Source organism: Hippocampus zosterae, chromosome 15, assembly GCF_025434085.1.
Source record: "Hippocampus zosterae strain Florida chromosome 15, ASM2543408v3, whole genome shotgun sequence".
Classification (NCBI taxonomy): Eukaryota; Metazoa; Chordata; class Actinopteri; order Syngnathiformes; family Syngnathidae; genus Hippocampus; species Hippocampus zosterae.
In genome coordinates, this window is record NC_067465.1 from 14,612,450 (window position 1) to 14,632,206 (window position 19,757).

Sequence of the window (19,757 nt, forward strand, 5' to 3'; positions counted from 1 at the left end):
GAATAACCTTCAGCCACGAACCAAATCTCAACATCCTTTTTTGCAGCCTGCCCCGGTCAACACACAAAACGTGTGTTTGTGTTTGCGTGTTTCCCTCTTTGTCTTCAGCCCCCGTGACCGTGCGCACCCTCCAGGACCTGTGCCGCATCTACATCCGCCGCACCCTCCGCGAGTTGGCGGGCGACGGCGAGGACGACGGCCAGGCCAGGCGCGCAGGGGCGCAACGGGTGCCACAGAAACGCAAGCGGCGGCACTGCCGGCGGCGCCGTATCAACACGTACGTCTTCGTGGGCAACCAGCTCATCCCGCAGATGGTGGAAAGCGAGGAGGAGCACGGCGACGAGGAGCACAAAGACGGCGAGGCCAACGCCGAGGAGGAAGAGGAGGAGGACAAGGAGGAGAGGGACCTTGGCGACGTGGAGATCCTCAAGCAGGCCAACATCTTTAGAGACCAGATCATGGCTCTCCCCCTGCCCGAGTCCCTCAAGGAATATTTACTGTACTACAGGAAGAAGTGACTGAGGTGCACACGTAGCATTATTTCCACACTATCTTGATGGCAGAACTCAACATCACAGATCACACTGGTTAATAATGTTGACATTGTTATTTGTATATGTTACTTTCCTTTTGATTAGATTTTTTTCTTTTTTTTCTTCTTTTTAACGTAAACACCATGAAAGTGAGAATTTCAAATGAGCGAAATTCAGTGTACACCGGAACCTCCAAATTGGAACACGATCCCCTTTGAGAGTCGTTTTCTACAAAACTATTCTTCCCATTATTGTTTATTAATCCGTCACCATTGTAATAGACTGTAACTGGACGCGCAATGTCGCATTAACGTTGTTGAAAAATGTAAGCGTAAACTCTGTTATTAAACGCATGTATTTAACACACCTCTATTAGTTACATTAATCTCAAGATGCTTTGTGTATTTCGGTCAGCTTATCTGCCTCAAAGGATGTAGAGCAGGGGTGGCCAACCAGTCAGAGCCTAAGAGCCAAATTTTTTACTGTGTTACTGCAAAGAGACGCATGCACGCACACACACTTTTTGCCCAAAGATCGACTTCTGGAGTGTCCAACCCCCCACCCGATCGACCCGATCGCGCACGTGCTAGCATATGATGATATGCACACACATGACCATGACCCATGACCAAGCACACATCTTTTCTTTCCCCCATTTCCTCCTCCTACTTGGACCAGTCCGCTGGCTCTTGGTCGATTGCGATCGACATATTGGGCACCTCTGCCTTAAAAACAGAGGTCATTCGCTGACTAGCTTAGCACTTAGCACTGTCTGCGCATGAGCGCTGATTCAGTCATCTGATTGGTTGCCGTCTGTGTCAATCAAGTAACGGGATTGCTGATGGGCTGACGTTCTGTGTTTTAAGTGCCGTTGTTTGAATGGCAGCGCTCTTGCCGAGACACTTGTCGTGTGAAAGCCCGGGAGCCGCATTGAACCAGCCAAAGAGCCACGAGTCGTGGGTTGGCCACCCCTAATGTAGAGTTTGCATGTTCTCCGTTTGTGGGTACTCTGACTTCCTCCCGCGTTCTAATAACATGAATTTTAGGTTGATCCATGCTAGATAAGCTGATGCCGAAGGAAGGACTTGAGTTTTTTTTATAGAAACTGATGAAAAAGTTACAAACTATTTTTTTTTTAAGTGGGATTGTCGTTTGGAAATTGTAGGTCAGTTTACTTTCTGACATCATACATAGTCACCTTTTTGTTTTTGTCTTGCACGTAACAAATATCTAAAACGCATCCTACAAACTCATAAAACCTAAAGTCAAGCAAAGCATAAATTAAAATGATTAAAAACCATCAAGCTCTGAAAACTAATTAGAATGAACTGAATTTAATAAACTAAACTAACCATCATGAAAAATCCAAAACAATTGCGGTGCCCTTGAGCAAGACGCCAATCAAACACCCCATCTCGAAAGTTGCAGCAATGTTATTAGCGTGTTTAAAATTGGCAAAAATCCCCAATTTATTTATTTTACCCCGCATGAATTATTACAACAACAAATTTAAACACATTCAAACAAAGCTACAGATATAAAACAGTCAAATGTTCTGCCAGTAATTCATATCTTTATTGTCAAAAACGTTAAGGGAACAAGAATGAAATTATTTTACTCATACATAGTTTTTGACGAATTCATTGTCAGACTTTTTGTCTGCCAGTTATCAGAATATCCAAAAATTCAGATTGGAAATAAAGGTGTATGAAAAGTCCCTGTCATAAAACCATCCTTTACCGTGCGCGCAATGGTTCAGCGGTTAATGTTTTGTTTTGTTTTTTTTTTAATCATTTAAATACCATTTCCTGTTGATCAGTGTTACATCACAACACCAAAAAGCCAAAGAAAAAGCATCCTTTTAATGCTCACTAATATAAATCTTCGTGAACTTCAAATTGTCCCACTCTAGTGACGTTCTACTTTGGAGGTTCTCCTTTATCGGAATGAGTATTTATGCGTAAAGGATTGTTTCATAATCATTCATGAGATGAGACCTGATGGGTTTTTCTACCTAGGAGGTCTCATAACCTTTTTTACTTCGGGGAAACCTTTTAGCACAACCTTTTCTAATAGGAACGCTGACTTGGCGTGATGTTGTATTTGTTGGAGCCGGAGGAGCCGAGGCCCTTCCGTGAAGTGTTACCGATGCATGATCACACTCTTACATTGAGTCATTCATGCCAATCAATCGAGACGAATCTGGAGTGATGAATTTTTTTCTTTTGTATGAAAAGAAATGCAAATTTCAAAGCCTTTTTGTATAACAAAGCACCTTAATGTGGTTTGAGGTGAGGGGTGTTTGGATGTGTGGGGGTGGGTAGGTGGGGTTGATTTTTACTGCAGACTTATAAATTCTGAAATGTTCTGATCAAAGTATGATTGGTCTGCACCACTTGTATAGTGATGGTGTTTTTTTTAAGTGCCAACGTCACATGGAGGAGATGACATTCCACTTTTTTTTTTGGTCACGTGTTCTCTGGACTTTACCTTTGTCTTACCTTGAATGCATCATTTAGTGTTTATAAAAAAATCTGAAATGAAAAAGATACATAAGGACACATATATGGATATAGTCTATACAGTTTAGTTTGGGGTTTGTCGTAGCACCTTCTTGCTGTACTGTAACTTGACACTGGCAACTCTGTTCACCAAAATTCCACTGCTGTCTGTTCAATAGATTAATATATACAATAGTCTTCATTGATGGCAAAATGTGAAAACAAATCGCTGATTATTGTTAGTTATTTGTGCGGGTGTGTGTGCGGTTGAGCTGACTTTTTCCCCTGCCTGTGTTTTACTTTACATTAATCGGAAAACTTTTCAAGTGAGCAATAATTTCTCATTACCCATATTTGATTGGCATTGTGGCATTAAAACTCTCATGCCCCATCATTTAAGACAAAACCAGAACCTCCAAAGCCCAACACAATCCAAACTGCAACGCTGGTTGACTTAACCGCTGTATGATCAAACCAATATCAAGTACAACCACCCACATAAGTCGGAGGGAACGGGAAAGTGCGATCCTGTCACCTAGTGTTGCTGGAATAAATAATGTTGAACAGGGAAACCTTACAATATTTGCGGCTGGGCATTTGCAAATTCATAATCACTTATTTTCTTTTTTGGGAGCCTCTGCTCTGTTGCCTGTTGAAAAATTCACCAATTTTACATTTTTGTTCATGGCAAAAGCAATACAAGTGTTGCTTTACCGCCATCTTGTGATATCCCTGTGACAAGAAACTGGGTTAAACCGAGTCGAGGAGCTTTATTTGGATAAAAGTAGTGCTTTTCTGATATCTTGTGGCATCCCGGGGCCCTGGACAAGGTAGAAGTGAGTTGAGGAGCTTCATTTAGATGGAAAAAGTGGGAGTTGCCGCCATCTTGTGGCCTCCTGGTGTTGGGGTACTATGTTCAAGTGAGTTGAGGCGCTTCAGTTACACAAAAAAGCAGTGCTTTGTGGCCCTTTTATGTCATCTATAACCAATTGAACAATATTTTATCTTTTTAAATATTCACTCGAGATATCTAAAGTAAAACAAAAATGCAGTGATATTATTCTCACTTTGAAAATAACTGACATTGTAGAGTGATGCTGTCTCCTAGTGTTGTTTTGTTGATATTGCTGGTATGAAAGCATATGTTGAAAATTTCAATAAATTGGAGTCAACCACGACCATTTTATTGGCATTGCAAGTGTTATAATGGTGTTTTATGGCGATTACTACAAATAATAACACTGTATAATGATACTTGAACTACTCACACTGAGAAGATGCCTTTGATACTCAACATGGTCACTGCTTGGCGTCATCTCAAAATCGGGCCCAAGCCCTACCGCGAATAGTGAAAAACGGTGAGTAATTTGACATTGTTTTTCCTTGTCTTTATTAATAGTTTAAATCAAAAATATGCCCCGATACAAGATCCCGAAGCACTTTTAATATCCTCTTCAACTCATATGACTTGAGAATGAATCGTGTCCCGACGATTTTTTGCTTTGTAAGTGCGTGAAAATGCAGTGTAGACTCTCCAACCCTTCCACTGACAACTCAGGCTAAATAAGGAACTCAGGCTAAATAAGAAATTTAGAAATACACAAACTTGTTTCTCGTTCAAGATGTGTCACTTAAATATAGATTTTTGACACCACTCGCACTCCTTTCCTATTCATCTTGCGGAATTTCAGAGCCTTTCAGAATGAACTCTATTCCCCAGCTCCTCAAAAAAATAAAAAATAAAACGCAAAATGGTCAGGAACGTGATTTTGTGAATAGTGAACTGTGAATAAATGGGGGATTATTGCACATGTAATTGATAGGGAATTAATTCTCATCCCATATTCCGCTGAGCAACCTTAGGTGTTATTTCCATCATGTTAACTCTTTGGGTAATTTTTACCCTTAAACAAAAGAAAAGCAAAAAAGACTTGTGGACTCAATGTGATGTCTTGCATGATGATGCTTTGATGTTCTGAGGCCAATTTTTCAATACGTTCAACTTTGGAGGTTCTGCAGAGGCAAAAATTGAGGTTTGGATGCAGAGTCAAAATGCATCCATTTCTGGAGTGTGATTGCGCGCTGTTCTTTTTTAAAACGTGTTGTTTCTCTGTGGAAGTTTGGCATCAGAATAAAGGTCACAATCACAATCGGCTGCCCCCGCTTGTCACTTTATTAACTGTGGCGTTTCATATGGCATCTGAGTGGAGAGAATTGAGGAGGACGGTAAAGATGCTGAACCGGTGCCCTCAGTGCAACACACTACAAACAGCCACGTGGCGTAAGTGTTCACACAATCCAAGACAAAGAAGCTACAGAAGTGCATTTGCCAATGAATGTTGTGATGCCCCTGTGATGACGTCATTAGGGCTACTTGCATTTTTCTAATCAATCTGAATAATAACATACTCAAGTGCAAGATGAATCAAATTTTGGGGGAATTAGATTCCATTAATTGTCCTGGTTTGATTCAGCTCAGCAGTTTTATGCTAACTTAATCTTGTTTGTTTATTTTTGCCTTTGATATGCCCTTAAAAATATTGTTTCATTCGGACTGCGACTATAGATATACATAAACAAACTTTTTTTTTAAGCCCCAAAAGCCAACGTTACATCCTTTTGCTAAGCCACCCACCAAAATGCGGACTTGCTAATCACAGCACAGAACAGTAACCCCACTTGAATCCTCACCATAAACCCAAGTAGAACCACCAAACCTAGCCCTTCTCCAGAGATGTGTTCCTCGAGCCGGTCCTTGAACTCAAGGACCGGCTCGAGGACCGAGGGGCGGTTATGCTACTCGCATGAGGCCGCCAATGTTAAATATCATTCAGTTGAGGCATTTGTCTTAACTAAGACTAAATGGAGCACGTGTTGACTGTATTTGCGGGAGTTGGACAACGTACCCACTGACTAATTATCTATTTGAGGGAGGCGTTTATTTTTCTTTGAGGCATAGCAATGTACAGCAAACACTTCAGTTCTTCACTTGACTAAAACGGCGGTGCTTGTACAATGCAGAAAAGCGATCACCCAGCGAGCAGTGTTATAAAAGGTCTCCTTTATTGATTCATGACACAGTATATTTGTTAATAAAACATCTGCAAAAAAATAAAATCACCTCCACTATCTGACATGAATCTTCGTTTGTTTGAAGGGCATTACTTGCTAGCACCAGCTTTTGTAAAACCCATTAATCTGATTTTGTCTGCCATAGACCGTTGATGTTAGCCCGCCTCGAGCTTGCCCAACCACTGTGTTTGATTCACTGCCACGATATCATTTTTCATATTTACAAACCAGAATCCAAACTCGTGATAGTAAATGAAAACATCATAGCTTTGTATAGCATTATTCTAAAATGGTCCAGAGTGAGTTAATAATGGAGAGTGGATGCTATCAGCTAATTTAGCTGCAGTACTTCTGAAACAAACTCCGCAAATCATACCAACATTGTAATTTAGGTCATTTCAGGGTGAATGCTTATTTACACAATCATACAAATTTGGGGGGGTGGGGGGGGGTCAAATGCCTGTAATAATGCTGCCCTGAAAAATTATATGAATGCAGACTCCTCCTGCAGTTCTCATTCTGCTGCTACTGTTGTAAAGTGTGTGGACAAACGTATTGAGACATATGACACCGAGAAGTGATGAAGAAGAAGAAGAAAAATGAGAGTGATGAGCTGCCCACCACGCACTGCCTTGATGACTCACAAGCGAATCTTTCCAAATCTTCTCATTCGTAGCAAACCTTTTTCAGAGGTTGGACAAAACAAGTGTGAAAACCTAAATGACGAATACCATAATTTGTCCCAAGACTTTTGTCCATATAGTGTGACATCAGGAAGAGTTTAAATCCTCAAGAAAGGTTCATATAAAAGTAGCTGTATTTTATGTCTCAATCATAATATTAATATTCGATATGACAGGAGCTGAGTGGCTGCACTTAAAAAGATGTTGAAATAAATGCACACTTGGTGTCCATTGAGTCTTTTTGTGTGGAGAGTCTTCCCAGAAAGGCTGTGAATGAGATTTCAGGCATTTTCCAGAAGTGTCCGCATCAAAACCTCCTATGGAGGTTTTTGTCCATCCCATTCAGCGTTTGAGGCTACGGTCACGCCAAAAGCAAAAACGCTGCGTCAAGTGTTCTTGTATTTCAGCGTGGGCGTGTGCGAATTGCACGAGATGCTCCCCAGCGAAGGAATGCCGGCGTTAGCCGCTGTGGCCCGGCTCTCCACAAACATGGGGTCCAGGCACGCCACCTTGGCGGCGAAGAAAGCGTGAATGCAATGAAGTACCGCAAACAGGTTGGAGAACTCCAGCTCCTGCAGGAGACAATAATCAATAAATCAGCCTACACACATATTCTTAAAAACGCTGGGTTGAAAGAAATCCAATAGCTAACCCAGCACTGGGCGCCAGAGGGACCAAGCCAGTTTTGGGTTATGCACTGGGGTGAGGATTTCACCCAGGACATTGGGTCAAGATGTTGATCCAATAAGTGTATTTGGATTCACCACAAAAAATTATCAATGTAGTTACCAAATAAACCTTGCAGGGACAGCGGTTACTACAGTGGATAGCTTATCATGTTATCAGGTTACAGGGTGCGTGAAAGGGTTAAACTAACAGTTCTGCTATTCATACTCTTTCTTCTTCTTTGTGTTTTCTGGTAGTCTGCATGCACTGTGACACATGCTGACTCACGCAGGACAGTTCAACAACAGACAACATTTTTTTTAAACATCCATTCAGACAGTGGTGTCAAACTCATTTTTGTCGCAGGCCACTTCAGAGTTATGGCTTCTTTTGGCGGGCTGGTGCAAAATCTCATCGTTATTTATGCCCGATTGTCATGACGATTTGACATTTCAATACAGATTTCAGCAAGAATCATGAAAGTTGACACACACGATTTGCTCCCGCGGGCCACATAAAATGAGCTGGGGAGCCGGATCTGGCCCCTGGGCCTTGACTTTGACACCTGTGCATTAAGATGTTAAAAATGGGTAAAGCCCGCTTGAAGCAAGTCACCGTTTGTGAAGATTTACTTGCCTTTGCTTCAATAGATTTGGAGTCTTGATTTTGGAATAGAAACTTGATTTTGCTTTTTCCGTCATCTGATGAGCCTTTCAGCTGAGAGAATTTGTATCTCCAAAGGACAGCCTGGAAATGTAGGGGGTCAGAAGGCACATATCATTGGTTTGCGTTTTAACGAATCATGAATAATGCATGTGGGACACTGCATGACATTGCGCCATGCGTTTTCTTTTTTGCTGCCGCTCGGCAAATAATAGCGGCAAAGAAAAGAGCATGAATATTTATGAGTAAAGCCTACACAAACTGTTTATGTTCGTGTAATCATCTGGAGGTGGAGTATCATAATCAGCACGGAGGTTGACAATAGTAAAATGAAAATCATCACGGTAATGCCCGAAAAAAAAAAAGGAATCGCAAAACGAGGAAGGACAGTTTTTATTTAGTGGGTGGATTTATTTATTTATTTATTTATTGTTGCATGCGGCTTTACTGGAATTGTAACAATGTGCCGTACAATTGTCCGGTGACCAGAACATGGTCAAGACTAAAACACACTTTAAACAGAACTATCCAGATGTTCATACATCATAGCAACAAGCAGTATAGCATGCGCTGTTGTGACTACTCGACAAAATATTTTCGAGCTTGACTTCAAGGTTTCTGTGTAGTTTTTTGTGACAAGCGGAATCCGTAGAATACACTGGTTGGCATTATTGTCACACACCCTTAAATCAGCCTGTAATTCATTCAACTCGACTCAACTAGTTAATGCCTTAACCTGTCCCAATGGGACCAAAAAAAAACTCTGCCAAAATTAGCTTTGATTTAATTTGAACTAATGCCTGACACAAATCCACAAACACAGGCATTTTTGTAAATCATCTGAACGATCATTGCGACATTGCAACATTACGTCCCGGAAATTCAAAATCGCTTCAGTCGATGATTTTGAGCTGCCCTTGCAATACTTTGATGAGCTGAGTCGCATTTTTAATAAGCATGCTCCCATCCGGAAATTCAGAGTGACAGGTCGGAAAAGTTTGTTTTTGTGCCGATTTGGGAAAACTTCTCAAGGAGAGGGATATTGCTTTTGTCAAGGGCTTGAAAATCCATGTCAGAGGCGGATTTCTCACATTTCGTCAGATGTATCACTCTTTCTTCCATCCATCCATCCATCATCTACCGCTTATCCGGGGCCGGGTCGCGGGGGCAACAGCTTTAGCAGGGAAGCCCAGACTTCCCTCTCCCTAGCTACTTCTTCCAGCTCTCCCCGGGGGATCCCGAGTCGTTCCCAGGCAAGCTGGGTGACATAGTCTCTCCAGCGTGTCCTGGGTCTTCCTCGGGGTCTCCTCCCGGTGGGACATGACCGGAACACCTCACCGGGGAGGCGCTCAGGAGGCATCCGAATCAGATGCCCAAGCCACCTCATCTGGCTCCTCTCGATGTGGAGGAGAAGCGGCTCGACTCTGAGCCTCTCCCGGATGACTGAGCTTCTCACCTTATCTCTAAGGGAGAGCCCGGACACCCTGCGGAGAAAACTCATTTCAGCCGCTTGTATCCGGGATCTCGTTCTTTCGGTCACGACCCATAGCTCGTGACCATAGGTGAGGGTTGGGACGTAGATCGACCGGTAAATTGAGAGCTTCGCCCTTTGGCTCAGCTCCTTCTTCACCACGACAGACCGATACAACGTCCGCTCACTCTTTCTTTTTTTTTTTTAAACAAGGCTAAATCAAATTTTTATTTGATTGACTCCGCAAGCAATCTGAATGTTCCCCTACAAATTTCGGCAGATCATAAAATCAATCAGAAAGATCCCTATTTTTTTCCTTTCTAGCAACAAGCAGCATATCATGCATTGTCGTAACATTCCAACAAAACAACGATCCAGATTTTGTCACCAATTAACTTTCTATAGTTTGTCTGAGGCATAATCATTGTCCTCACTTAGCAAAGGACAGACCTTCCTGGTCCTTCCCACACATCTGCTGATTTATGCAAAAGCACATATTTTATGCCTTCATTTATTGAACACATCAATATTAAGTGCTCTAGGTCCATTAGGATGAGTACACTCTTGGCATCACACTCGGCCAAGAGAAAAAAAAAACTTGGAATGTGTTTTGCTTTTATTTGTCATCAATTACAGTGAAATCCATGTTTTATTGCTTTTTGTTTGATGTAGTTAACAAGAAGCTGCAGCTAATTTTAAGGGGAAATCACCAAGTGAGTGTTGTCAACTCTGGTGCAAAAGTTCTGTCTTTCGTTCATAGGTCCACTAGTGGGAATTAAACAGCAATGACAATGTGGAAGCATGGAGGAAGCCATTAGATTTAAGTACCCTTGGAGTTCATTGGAGAGTTCCCAGCCCTCATGTTGTGAATTGGACCGTGTCTGGTCGGTAAATAATATTTTGGCACTGTGTACCAGTGGCCCAGAATTACTCAGTCACAAAGTGTATTTGCACATTGATCAATTTGTCTCAGTGACATACACTGAGGGTGGCGCGGTGGAAGACTGGTTAGCACATCGGCTTCACAGTCCAGAGGAGCAGAGTTCGATTCCGGCTCCGGCCTTCCTGTGCGGAGTTTGCATTTTTTCCCCGGGTTTTCTCCGGGTACTCTGGTTTTCTCCCACATTTCAAAAACATGCATGGCAGATTAATGAAACACTCCAAATTGTCCCTGAGGTGTGAGTGTGAGCGTGAATGGTTGTTTGTGACTGTGTTTCAGGAAATGCCTTGCTCATGCTAAACCCTGCTCAGATCACATTAATATAAAGTATAAGTATATATAAGTATAAAGTATAACGCTCATGTTGGAGCGGAGTGGACATTGACTCACCTTGGAAGCGGCATCAAAGCACACAAAGCCCATGCTGAAGTCCACGGTTAGTCCCATCAGGTGGCTCTCCATGATGCAGGCATATGTTTTACACTGTAAAGAAGAACAAACGGTGAGTTTAGCAGCTAAATTGATTATTTCTCTCTTACTCTCTCTCACTGCAGCATCATCAATCTTGGCCACCTGTATCCACTATCTCTCTCTCACTCTCTCTCTTCCCCCACCCCACCTCACATGCTGTATGTCTCTCCCTCTCTCTGCCTGTAGCACCATCAATCTTGGCCACTTGCAATCTTGGCCACTCGTATTCTCTCTCTCTCTGTGTCTCTCTCTTTCTCTTTCTCTCTGTAGCATCAGCAACTTTGGCCACATGCATATGTATCCGCTCTCTCTCTCTCTCTCTCTGGCTCTCTTTCCCTCCCTCTCTCTCTTTTACTCTCGCTCTTTCTCTGTGTAGCATCATCAACTTTGGCCACATGCATATGTATCCGCTCTCTCTCTCACTCTCTCTCTCTCCCCCTCCCTCTCTCTCTTTTGCTCTCTCTCTCTTTCTCTCTGTAGCATCATCAACTTTGGCCACATGCACATGTATCCGCTCTCTCTCTCTCTTTCACTCTCTCTTTCTCTCTCTCTCTCTCTCTCTCTCTCTCTCTCTCTCTCTCTCTCTCTCTCTCTCTGCCTGTCGCATCATCAATCTTGCCGACCTGTATCCGCTCCACCTCCAGGTAAGTGGCCATCTGAAAGGCCTTTTCCCAAACGAGCAGCTCGGACTCCAGCTCCACGCTAAAGAAGATATCCTCGCCAGTTTCCGTCTGCACGCTGAAGCAGTGCCTCCTCTTGTCCATCAGCTCATTGTCCTGATCACACAGAGCGAACGTAGGGTGTGTTGTTAGATAGCACAACATTAGCTTGTGCCACCGCCGCCTAACTTCAGGCCGCCTCAAGCTCAAAAACCTCTGACATCATGAAAACTGCTGTCGGGTAGGTAACTCCAGTTTCCTGCCTGTTTTAGATCTCCCTTGACCTCAACACACCTATTCAAACCATCAGCAAGTTCCGTAGAAGCCTTAAACGATCATGATCAATTGAATCAAGTGTTTAGGATTAGGGAGAGCCCTAAAACAGGCAGGATATGGCTCTCTGATTTTAAAGTGCAATTGCTGTAGAACGCCAAGGGGGGTGGGGGGCTGCATCAAAAACAGCTGGACACTTCTAAAACTGTAGAACAGGTATGGGGAACTGGCGGTAATTAAAAGTTTAAGCATAAGAGGTTGCTTCGTTGACTTACCTTTAAAGTTTTGCACATAATTTCATAAACGGTAAAACTTTTCTCTGCTCTTGTCCAGTCCCATGTTGTCACCTGTAAATGGAAGACAAATGAATGAGAGAAGTAAAAAGAATGTTTGTTGAAGACTGTTGCCTCTACAAGGTTCCTTCATTATGAAGAATCTGAAATAATACAGCAGCTTGTCTCAAGGCCTCCTACTCCATTCCGCCATCCGCATGCATTAAAATATTCAATTTACATCGGTCTTTCCTACATTTCTATTACTGTGCTTCTCATGATCATTTTACACAAAAAGGTGGGTGGCCTTCTCTTTAAGAACGTATACGATAATAACTGAAAAAAAAAAAGAATAAAATCCTACCGGGGGAGCGGAAAACTTGAAGAGAGAGGAACCCCTCAAAGCAAGGAACTTTGGTGAGTACATTCGGTCCTGGACGCAGTCCTGCTCCTTCTCGTCGGCCCAGCCCATGTAGATGATCTGCGCCGTTCGTCGAAAGTGACATTTATCACAGAAAAATCATGAACTGTAAGATGCTGTTAAAGAGGGGTGCGGGTGTCATGCCAACAGTGCAAAACATTGCACCTTTAAAACAAATGGCTGACAGATTATTACATTTTGAAAAAAATGTTAAAGGGCACACCTGTGGCGAAGACTGTCTTAATTTTCAACTACAACCCAAGCTTGGATATTTTCCTTCTCTTTTCAGATTCTGATGTTTTTATTGTTGGGTGTTGTCTGCCACGATTTCATCTGTAATGCTCACTTTTCTAACATAAATAATAATAATAAGAATAACAAGAACAATAATACAGTGATTAAAAAAAATTAAGAACACATCCATCCATTTTCTAATCCGTTTATAGTCACAAGGGTCACGGGCGTGCTGGTGGCTATCCCAGCTGTCTTTGGATAGTAGGCGGGACACACTCTGAATTGGTTGCCAGCCAATCGTCGGGAATAATAATCATAACAATAATAATCAATGCATCAGATTACCGGTAATATAATGAGAATGAATTAATGAGTGTGCGTGTAGTTGGTTGTTCGTCTATGGGTGCCTTATGATTGGCTGGCAACCGGTTCAAGGTGTCCCCCCCGCATACTGCCCAAAGACAGCTGGGATAGGCTCCAGCACGCCCCGCAACCCTTGCGAGGCGTGCTGGGTTTTTTTTCTGTTTTTGTTTTCTACACTCTCGCTCTGGATGTGGCCGAGGAGAGCCAGTGAAACCGTTCAAGTAAAACACCGGGCTCATGATATTTTATGCACACACGTCAGAAAATTCAATTCTGAGACCTATTATAATTCCAGTGGAAAAAGATATGAACACAACTCAGAGGCAAGCACCCTCCGCCCCCTTCCCACCATCACCAGTTATACCCACACAGGGGGCGACTTTGCCTCACCCATGTAATGGTGTGTGACTCCACGGTCTTAATTGGATTCAACTAGTGTGCCAAAGAAACACAGATATGGGTGGCCAGAACAACAGAAAAGGTCACAGTGATACAATGGCAGAGCTGAAGTTACTTTTCCTACCGTCAGCCATCTAATCATGTATGCTAATGAGGCCTAATCTAACACTCTTATTTGAGATGTATCACACAACATACTTCCTTGTTGTTGTGCAACTTTCCCATTGATTGGGGGAATTGCTAGACGCAGGTTCCGCAGGAAAAAACTCCCACCAATATAGGAATTGTGAATATGCAGAGGATTACTATATATTGTAAATCCGATTTTGAGAAGTTGACTCAAAGTTCAAATACAAATGGAGCAAAAATGCAGTCAGGGTTATGACAGTCACCAAGAGATGACAAAGGGATGTTGCTGGGGACTCTCGGGGATGTTGAACAGACAGACCGCGACAAGTAGAAATCTTGGAAAAAGGACACTTTGATGGCATCAAATATTTCTCTGTGGCCATCAATCTCACATGTTGCTGTTGTCGTCCGTTTGATGGATGACTGTTTCATTTGTGCCGTGTGGATCCATGTTATTGAAAGCAGACAGCACAGCAGGCGACACTAGACTGACTGAAGGCAATCAAGCTTTTTTTTGTTTGGTTTTTTTCCCCTCCCTGGGTTATGATGCAAAAATTTAGTTTGTAATGCAATGGTTTGGTGCCAGTGAAGTGTGTCCATTCTCTGAGTGGCTGACCTGCTGACACTTTTAAATATGAAATACATTCAGAAAATTTCATTTTTTACCTGCTGGTTGACTGGAAAATTGCGGTTGATCTTCTTCACCTGTATAAAATAAATGTCATTAAAAGCTAAATCTCAAGAGGCTTCAGCTCAGCATGTTTTGTGTGTGTGTGTGTGTGTGTGTGTGTATGTGTGTGTGTGTGTGTGTGTCATGGCAGAAGGGCTGCAGGGATGGAAGCGTGACAATTAAAGATGACTCAATTGATTCATTTAATGGAAGTGTAATGCTAATGATAGCTGCTTGTGCTGAGTGCAATTGGGCTGGTTCGCGAGACTTTAGCATCTTGTGTTAACTTGAGGGTGTGTTAGCTGTAATATAGTACTGTAATAGTAATAAAAGGTAGCTGCTGGCACCTGCTAACTAAAGTGATATGATTTAGTCTGTTACATCAAGCAAAATGAAACACATCCAGTGACACTTTAGCCGAGGGTCCCCAACATGGTCCCATGGGCACAAGATTCCAAAGACCACAACGGTAGGCTGAAGGGACTCTTCATAAAATCAGTCACCAATGATGGACCATTGTGATATTCTAGGAATATTGTAGAAGTGATTAAGTGAAATTAATTAACAGACGTGTTAAGCTAATACTAATGTTAGCTGTTTTACTGGCAATTACGTTAGTAAAAGGGTATTGCATATACTATACCAGCTCAGATCAAATTAGCTTACCGGTAAGTATAATGCTAATGCTAACAAACCAATCAAAAGTGTAATGATGATTAAAAAAAAAACAGGAGGTGGAATGAACTTTATTAAACTCTAATGCTAATGCTAGCATCTGTACCAAATCGGATCAAGTTAGAGCAACTTGCTGGTGTTAGATGCTAATGTGTAATTATTTTAGATTTTAAAAAACAACAATGTTCAGTATCATACCTCCTTTCATCCATCTACAATGGTAAATTGACAGTATATACATGTGGTTTCTTGATCTTGTTTAACTCTCTGAGGCTCAAATTACGTTTTCGTAACAGGAAAAATCTGTTACTTGGTTGTTGCAAATCAAAATCTTTTTCTGAAAAAAAAAAGCCATTTTGAGGTATCGCGTAGAATTTTCGAGTAAAAATGTACTTTATCTACTTTGGAAAATGACAAGCTGATATGTCGTATAGTTGCATTTTAAAAAAATAGACGGTAATATATGCTTTCACATTTAAAGGTGCTAATAAGTCAAGTCAAGTCAACTGTATTTATAGAGCACTTTCAAACAGCCATCACTGCATACAAAGTGCTGTACATGGAGCAATTTAACATATACAATAAACAGTCAAACAAATCGGTAATAAAGACGGTAGAAAGCACCAAACAGTAAAACCAAGAACAAATCTAAGTCATGCTGAGTCGAATGCCAAAGAATACAAGTGAGTTCATCATGTTGTCGTCTTATTTTATAACACACCACTTTGAATCCACAGTGGAGTACAGTATTCCACTTTCATAAAGGCAGCAGTTAGAAAACGACAAGCTGATATGCCGTATAATTGCATTTTTCAAAAATAGACGGTAATACTGTATATGCTTTCACGTTTAAAGGTGCCGACAAATCATGTCTTAGTCTTATTTTATAACACACCACTTTGAATCCACAGTGGAGTACAGTATTCCACTCTCATAAAGGCAGCAGTTCGGCACGTATTTTTTTTCCAATGGCATTCAGCTGCTGCTATTATCTCCTACACTTATTTAATGCGCGCCCTCGTGCAAATTGCTATCATTGTAGCACGACGACACCCACTTGCCTCTCCACTGCTCTTACCATTGCCCTTTAATTCATGCCGTGATGTCGACCATACATCAGTGCAAAGGTTTCTTCTGTGTGATGTTTTAATTTTCATGCAGGTGCAGATGACACAACCCCCATCCCCCTCCCATAATCTATGATCATTTTCATTGTGAATGCAAGAGAGGTGGTCGTAAAAAGGGAATTATTTTATTGTAATAGGCAACCACGCACCTGTATTCATTGGATCACGACCCACTACCGAGGCATTCAGAACAAAAGCACCGGCGTGGTGGTCGTATATGCATAAAAATCAATGAGCCCGTTCCTTTGGTACAGCTCAAATGTAACTTGATAGTCAGATTTCACTCAAAATCAATGGTTCGTTCTTTGATAAGCGAAAAAAAGGGAACCTGACACTGATATTCCATTCAAAATGCTACTCAAAACCAGCAGAGTTCCTCCTTGGGTCCAAACCAAAACTACGCTGGTGGTGAAATTCAAAGTCAAGAGGGCTCTTCCCTTAATATGGAACAAAACGACTGCGGTAGTTAGCTATCACTCAAACCAAACTAGGTTTTCCCTTTCAAATGCATCAAATCAACCTGCTTGGTTGATTATCAGTCAGAATCATTGATGTTACTCCAAAAAAAATAGGGTCTTTCCTTGGATCTTGAAAGAAAGTTGCTTGATCGATTGACACCAGTCCCGATTGATACCAGTCAGAATCAATGCTATTGATCATAATCAATAGAGTCTTTACTTTGATCCAGACCAAAACTACCCCATTATTCAGATTGGGTTGAAAATCAACATGGCTCAGGTACAACAATCAATGACAGCTGGAGGACAACTCTTGTGTCGTCATGGTGACATCGTCTTACCTCTTTTAATGAAAGGGTTACAGTGTGAGTACAAAATGTCGTCTTCATCTAATGGACTCCATTACCAGATGGTGTTGTCCGTGCTGGTGCTCCACTCACTGTGCACCTTTTTGACTTGCAAAAGGCCACAGGAGCTCTCGTTTGTTTGGTGAGTTTGTGCCGCATCCACTCCAATTAAGCAAGGCTCAGTTATTTACCCACTGGATCCAACACACACACACACACACACGACACACACACACACACACACACACACACACACACAGGCACGCGTGCACGCACACACACACACACACACACACACACTCAGACTCGCGATAATCACACGTTTCTAGTTGTTGCCACTGGTGCAGGTCACCTCAATTTCACTCAGGCGCGCGTGTAAAGCGGATAAAGCACATGCCGACACGTGGAGCATTTGTGTCAGAGCCCTCCCCACGAGAAGAAATACGCTATTCATTTTGTGTCGTCGTTCTGCGACGCCGACATGAATATGAATCTATTTCACATGCTGACATTTGCACCGTTGCCGGTCTCACTGGGAAAGGAGGAGAAAAGGCCAGGAAGCTCACATTGTGCTTAGTGAGAGCTGAGATGTTGCCTCCGACAGCCTGAAGCCAGTCCAAACGGTCTTCATCCGAGGGGAACTGGAGGACACCGCTGCACACCCCGTCCACGGCCACAACCTGGAAAGCATTTTTCCTTGGGAAGGAGAAAAAAAAAGGAAAGATGACACAGGATAAAACTGGACGCACGCCTATGAAACGATCCAGTAACGTTTTATTTTTTGAGCAATGACAATTAACATGGTATTCATCCATCCATCCATCCATAAGGCCTGGAATCCATCCAAAATGGTTGACTCTTTATTTAGTTTTGGGCATGGGTCTTTTGCCTACATCCTGTAATGTCCACCAAATTCTGTCGATCAGTGACATTGTGGTTCAAGAAGATTTTATTTTATTTATTTGTTATGGACTCACCACCCTTTTCCATGGTAATAGGATGACTAGCTGACACCATACTCTGCCCATATTAGACAGCTGAAGCATAAAAGGTGGTGCAATATATCAAAATACAAGCCCTGGAACTCACCCAAAATGGCTGCTTGAAAACAAAATGGTCAGTTCTTGTTCAGTTTCAGGTGTGGCTACCTAAAGGTCAAGTCTGAAGTAAACATGGACAACCACCTTTTGAATGATACTTAGACCTAAAACTATTTCAAGCATACTTTAGTAAGTTTTTTTTTAACACAACCCACCCAGGTTCCTATAAGACCCATAGCAATGCTGAATACAATGAAAATGCTTTTTTCCGGTAATCTCTGGCGAGTCATTTACAAAACGGTGAGTCGCCAGTCATTGTTCCGAATTGTTGATTGTCCCATTAATAGCTCTTTGCCATTGCTATTGAATTATTTGGTGAAGTGCGTTGGCACTGGGTAGCGATGCACTTTTCACATTGGTTACATCAAACAGTTGTTTGAGTAACCAAAAGGAAATAATAGGCCACGTAAATGGACAACAAAATTGGAATGATGTAGTTATTCTGTTTTCCCAACCGGATTTGCAAAAAAAGGTAGGTGTGCTAATCAAAGAATAAGTGGCTGTTGTTTATGTAAACATTCGATTAAAAGTATTATACGTGCACATGGATGCAATCTTGTCCCGAAACATTCTAATTATATGAGTGCACAGATGGAATTCTCTGTAATGCTGCCGATATAATGCGCGGAGTGGCCGACAACGCAACAGAAATACCTTAGCAACGACACCAACCTGCTATGACGTGTGCTCTCAGTGTTAGCGGCAATACATGGACGAAGTAGATAATCCAATTGTGCGCAATTTATAACATGGCACAGCATCGAATTGCAAACAATAGTGCAAGGCTAATAATTGCAGCCTATATTGTCTCCACTCCAATGTTGTGCACGGCCATTCGGGCACAAAGTTTTCTGCATCCAGAGCATATGGCTCGTACATGTTTGGTCCAACACACGCCTTGCCAACAACTTCCTCTTCCTCCAACTCTTCAAACACCTCGATCCCTTCAGATAAATTTCAAACATCGCTTTCCGAATCGATTTCTGACTGGTGTCAATTGATGTAACTGTTGCCCTTGGTGTAACTTTTCAAGTGAACGCTGATAAGAATAATGTTTTATACCAACATTGGATATGAGAATACTTTTCCTTTTTGGTTTAAAATATCTTCCTTCAACTTACCAGGATCCCTTGTTAGACCGTCGTGAGACAGGTTAGTTTTACCCTACTGATAATGTGTTGTCGCAATAGCAATCCTGCTCACTACGAGAGGAACCGCAGGTTCAGACATTTGGTGTATGTGCTTGGCTGAGGAGCCAATGGTGCGAGGCTACCATCTGCGGGATTATGACTGAACGCCTCTAAGTCAGAATCTCGCCTAGATGTGCCTGGTTATAGACTCCACGGTATTTTTCTTGCTTTGGTCCAGGAAATACCTCTGTTTTGTGTCGTACCAGCTAGCAAGTGCTAAGCTAACCTGTCATCTCTGATTGCTTTGTATGATGCTGTGACAGTGTTAGGGGCCAACAGCACAGTAACAAAGATATTGATCCACTGCCTAGCTAGGCGTTATTGACTGACTGCTTTTTTATTTAATCCCTTTAGCTGGCCAAATATTTTCATACACAAGCAAATGCTTTTGGGCATTGTGCTTGAACGTGGTGCTTTCATGCATGTGCACCAGCTACGTA

General features: G+C 42.1%; 2 protein-coding genes across 4 annotated transcripts in view; one reads left to right on the forward strand and one right to left on the reverse strand.

The window, feature by feature from the left end:
• The window catches only part of pcmtd1 (protein-L-isoaspartate (D-aspartate) O-methyltransferase domain containing 1), a 29,143-nt gene extending 14,651 nt beyond the window's left edge, over nucleotides 1–14,492 (forward strand). The window contains exon 6 of one of the 2 annotated variants that reach the window (XM_052088537.1): nucleotides 11,084–14,492. In XM_052088537.1, coding sequence (XP_051944497.1) covers nucleotides 11,084–11,376 — 293 coding nt within the window. In that variant the 3' untranslated portion in view covers nucleotides 11,377–14,492. Of the gene's footprint in view, nucleotides 1–108; nucleotides 5,185–11,083 lie in introns of those variants that run through there. The other variant, XM_052088536.1, reaches the window with a different exon arrangement.
• The window catches only part of sntg1 (syntrophin, gamma 1), a 37,718-nt gene continuing 24,036 nt past the window's right edge, over nucleotides 6,076–19,757 (reverse strand). For both annotated transcript variants that reach the window (XM_052088496.1, XM_052088497.1), the window contains 8 exons: nucleotides 17,594–17,723; nucleotides 14,417–14,455; nucleotides 12,569–12,685; nucleotides 12,208–12,279; nucleotides 11,624–11,776; nucleotides 10,920–11,012; nucleotides 8,092–8,202; nucleotides 6,076–7,361 (listed from right to left, as the gene is read on the reverse strand). In XM_052088496.1, coding sequence (XP_051944456.1) covers nucleotides 7,176–7,361; nucleotides 8,092–8,202; nucleotides 10,920–11,012; nucleotides 11,624–11,776; nucleotides 12,208–12,279; nucleotides 12,569–12,685; nucleotides 14,417–14,455; nucleotides 17,594–17,723 — 901 coding nt within the window. In that variant the 3' untranslated portion in view covers nucleotides 6,076–7,175. The remainder of the gene's footprint in view (nucleotides 7,362–8,091; nucleotides 8,203–10,919; nucleotides 11,013–11,623; nucleotides 11,777–12,207; nucleotides 12,280–12,568; nucleotides 12,686–14,416; nucleotides 14,456–17,593; nucleotides 17,724–19,757) is intronic.